Source organism: Nelumbo nucifera, chromosome 1 (assembly GCF_055504915.1).
Source record: "Nelumbo nucifera cultivar China Antique chromosome 1, China Antique-T2T, whole genome shotgun sequence".
NCBI lineage: Eukaryota > Viridiplantae > Streptophyta > Magnoliopsida > Proteales > Nelumbonaceae > Nelumbo > Nelumbo nucifera.
The window spans coordinates 183,783,772-183,787,487 of record NC_142649.1 but is presented as its reverse complement, the minus strand read 5'-3'; the positions used below and the strand labels follow the sequence as shown (position 1 = coordinate 183,787,487).

The window sequence follows — 3,716 nt, the reverse complement described above, 5'->3', positions numbered from 1 at the left end:
TTTCGACGGTAGCGAAGCGACCATAAAGGTTAATTTGCAGAAACTGAGCCTCATTTATGACATAACAATTCCTCCTCCGGAATTTAGAAAAAGGTGGGAACGCTTTACTCTTCCATTTTTTTTTCAAAGGTGGGGACTCCGCCACCCGGCCCCCGTAGACGGATTTCTGAATCCTTTTCCGGTTTTGAAATCCTGAGGCTGGACGTAAACGAAAAAAGACCGACGGATGGAGGTGAAACCGCACGAAAATAACCGGGAATCGACAGTTTACAAGAAAGCTACGGCACCATACGTGTGTATATGAGAAAGAGAGATAGAGAGAGAGAGAGAGAGAGAATAACAACAATATAATAAAACGATCCACGAAATCAAACCAGATGAGGGAGGAGGAGAGACACGGGACACAGAGAGAGAGAGGGTCCCCGAGAAACGGAAATCCATGTTCTAAATGGGTAATTATTCTGTGTTAATGGGTTTTGTTCTCTGATGCCATTGAAGAGCATGGTTTGCTTAAAAATCGATCCTCCCCTTTGCTAAAAATCCAATTTTCTCTTCCAATTGTTTTTGTTCTTTCACCAACTATGACGTCTAGGTTCTCCGGGAGCGCTGATTTCTATAGCTCCATGGGAATCAGCGGCGGATCGGCGGCGTCAAACGATAATGGACAACTTCAATACAGGTCACAATTTCATGTCGATAGTTCTTCCCCGACGATCCTTCCTCGACGAACCGAACTAGTCGGCAAACGTTCCCTAGCGGAACTAGAACGACAGCAGCTTCTTCGGCATCAGCAGCAACTGCTACTGCAGCAACATCAGCAGCAACATCAACAACAACTCGTTGGTTCCGGCTTCTTTGCGAGGTCTGTTAAACCGAGGACTTACCACCACAACTCTCCGATTTCTCCCTTATCTCCTGTTGATTTCCCCTCATCGGAGGTGTCCGGGACATCCACTTTGACGAAAAGTTTCGGACTCCCCCATCTTCCACAGCTTCGGCCTCAACCGTTTAACCCTATCAACCATACTCAGAGCAACAGCCCTTCTTGTACCAACTCTGCTTTGTCTGGGATTTCTTTCTCCAATTCTGTTGCAAACCGAGTTGTGCCTCTTGAATCGGAGCCAGACTCGGACAAGATGAGAAGCCGGCTTCAAGAACTAGAGAAACAGCTCTTGGATGACAACGACGAAGACGAAGGAGACGCGGCTTCGGTGATCACTAGCAGTGGGTGGAGTGAAACTATCCAGGGCCTGATCCAAAATCAGAAGCCTCTCTCGCCCTCTCCAACCTCTTCGTCGTCCTCGTCTTCGGCTTCTCCATCCTCTTGCTCCAGTTCTTCGAAGCAGTCTTTGCTAGACGCTGCAGCGGCCATCGCCGAAGGAAACATGGACGCCGCTACGACGACTCTAGCCCGCCTGAATCAGGTATCCAACGTGCAAGGCGATCCAGAACAGAGATTGACGGCGTATATGGTATCTGCTCTCCGGTCCCGCATGAACCCAACCGAGAATCCTCCTCCGGTGATGGAGCTGTTCAGTGATGAGCACATGATGGCGACGCGGATGCTATACGAGGGATCCCCCTGTTTTAAGCTTGGATTCACGGCTGCTAATCTGGCAATTCTTGAAGCCACGAGGGACCAACCCAACAATGTCCATGTGGTGGATTTTGATATCAGCCAAGGAAGCCAGTATATGAGCCTTATTCACGCGCTTGCGGACCGACAGCACGGAGAGCCAACCTCCGTGAAGATCACCGCTGTTGCGGAACCCAGCAACGGAGAAACAGACGGGTTACGTGTAGTGGGGGATCGGCTGAGGAAACATGCGGAGCGATTTGGAGTGGGCCTAAAGTTCAACGTGGTAAGCCGGAAAATACGTGATCTGAACAGGGAGACGCTGGGGTGCAACGATGAGGAGGCACTGGCTGTGAATTTTGCGTTCAGGCTCTACAGAATGCCTGACGAGAGCGTGTCAACGGAGAACCCAAGGGACCAATTGCTTAGGGTGGTGAAGGAGTTGGGTCCACGGGTGGTGACGGTGGTGGAGCAAGAGATGAACGCCAACACGGCGCCGTTCGTGGGACGAGTGGGGGAGGTCTGCGCGTACTACCGGGCTGTGTTTGACTCGCTAGACGCGACCATGCCCCGGGACTCAGCGAAGCGGGTGAAAGTGGAGGAGTGTTTGGGTAGGAAAGCTGCAAATATGGTGGCATGCGAGGGATGGGAAAGGATAGAGCGGTGTGAGGTGTTGGGGAAGTGGCGTGCGAGGATGAGAATGGCCGGGTTTGAGGCGTGGTCACTGGGTCAACAAGTATCCGAGTCAATGCGGAGTCGGCTCAACTCGGGGTACCGGAATAACCCAGGATTCACTATTAAAGAAGAGGGCGGAGGGATGTGCTTTGGTTGGATGGATCGGGTGCTGACCGTCGCGTCTGCTTGGCGTTGAAGGAAGTAATATAATTATTATTGTTATTATTAGAGGAGGAAAATTCTAACCTTTTTTGTTGTTTGGTTACTCTCTCTCTCAAATGGCTAAATTTACTAGTTTGATTAGGTTTGTAATTGTTGATTTTTATATATTTTTGGGAAGGAAAAAGAGAAGAAAAGAAAAGGAGGGCACAGTACTAAAAAACAAACAAATAAATTTTGTTTTATTAATATTATTATTACGTTACAATTTGCAATGCATATTGAAAATTGAACAAATAGACATAGTGATGCTTCGACTCCAGCTTGATTGTGTAATGTACTGTGAAGGATGTGTTTGGTACTTTTGTAGTGTGGTAAGCGTCTTAGCGAGTGGTGCAGGGGTGTACGCATTTGTTGGAGACTTGGAGCCGGGATGGGATCTGCTCACAACAAAATACGTGTAAGAGTTGGATAGGGCTTGGCTTTATTTAGAAGGTGAGATGAGCTAGCTGTACTACACGTCAACACGAGACGAGAGTTTAGGAAAATCACGTGCGAGTGCGACGGTGTGAGTCTGTGAGAGGATTTAGCTTAAAATTCGGTGCGCATCGTAAACCTCGTCCAACTCACCAAACACCAAACAGTGGTTACTGTACTGAATTAGGAACAGAGTTGTCAAGTCATCAGAATGGATGTAGGGGGGTTTTTGATGTCGTGACACCACTGCTGATGTTTCTCCAGAAAAGGGATTATGCCATACATTTGCTGATGAACAGTCATTTGAAGTGTTTTAATATTTTATTACTTTTTTTTCCATTGCAATCAGGACCATATGTATGTATTGTTATGGTTATGTTAGGGATGCATAGTGACGTGGCTAATTTATTTAAGCACAAGCCGATACACTAGGGCAGATAAACAGGGGCCACAAAAAACCAAAGTAGGTATTCGTCATTTCTGACAAGAGAACTGCTCGCTGCCTAGTAGTGGAATGTGTAATATGATAATAAGTGACGTGGCTAATTAACAGAGCAAACCGTGGATTGTGAATTGTGATGGGAGCCCCCACCCCCTGCGCCCAATCCCATCTTATCATCCCGTCCCTAGTTGTTTTGGGGTGAATTCCACCACAGAATTCTGAAATTGAAGCCTCCCATAGTTTACTAATAGTCTCTTCCTCCTATAAATTGCATCCTATCTGCAGATTTGATATCAACCTACGATCAAGATTCATCCCACCTGTACAATAAGAGTAAAAATTATGAGATGGGCTGAATAGTCATTCTCCCCACCCCATTAAGAGATG

General features: G+C 47.3%; 1 protein-coding gene across 2 annotated transcripts; it reads left to right on the top strand.

Moving 5' to 3' along the window:
• Positions 1-2,707, top strand: LOC104596006 (scarecrow-like protein 8). Of its 2 annotated transcripts, XM_088895548.1 has the most exons (2): positions 116-452; positions 593-2,707. In XM_088895548.1, exon 2 carries the CDS (start codon positions 624-626, stop codon positions 2,445-2,447), a length of 1,824 nt encoding a protein of 607 aa, XP_088751674.1. In that variant the 5' UTR covers positions 116-452; positions 593-623; the 3' UTR covers positions 2,448-2,707. The 2 variants fall into 2 exon arrangements, with proteins under 2 accessions (XP_010255275.1, XP_088751674.1); XM_010256973.3 differs by having other exon boundaries at positions 1-2,707.
• Positions 2,708-3,716: the final 1,009 nt, after the last annotated feature.

Bases quoted from the DNA above. Each gene is read 5' to 3' on its own strand.
- LOC104596006 (XM_010256973.3), top strand. From the start codon at position 582: ATGACGTCTAGGTTCTCCGGGAGCGCTGATTTCTATAGCTCCATGGGA.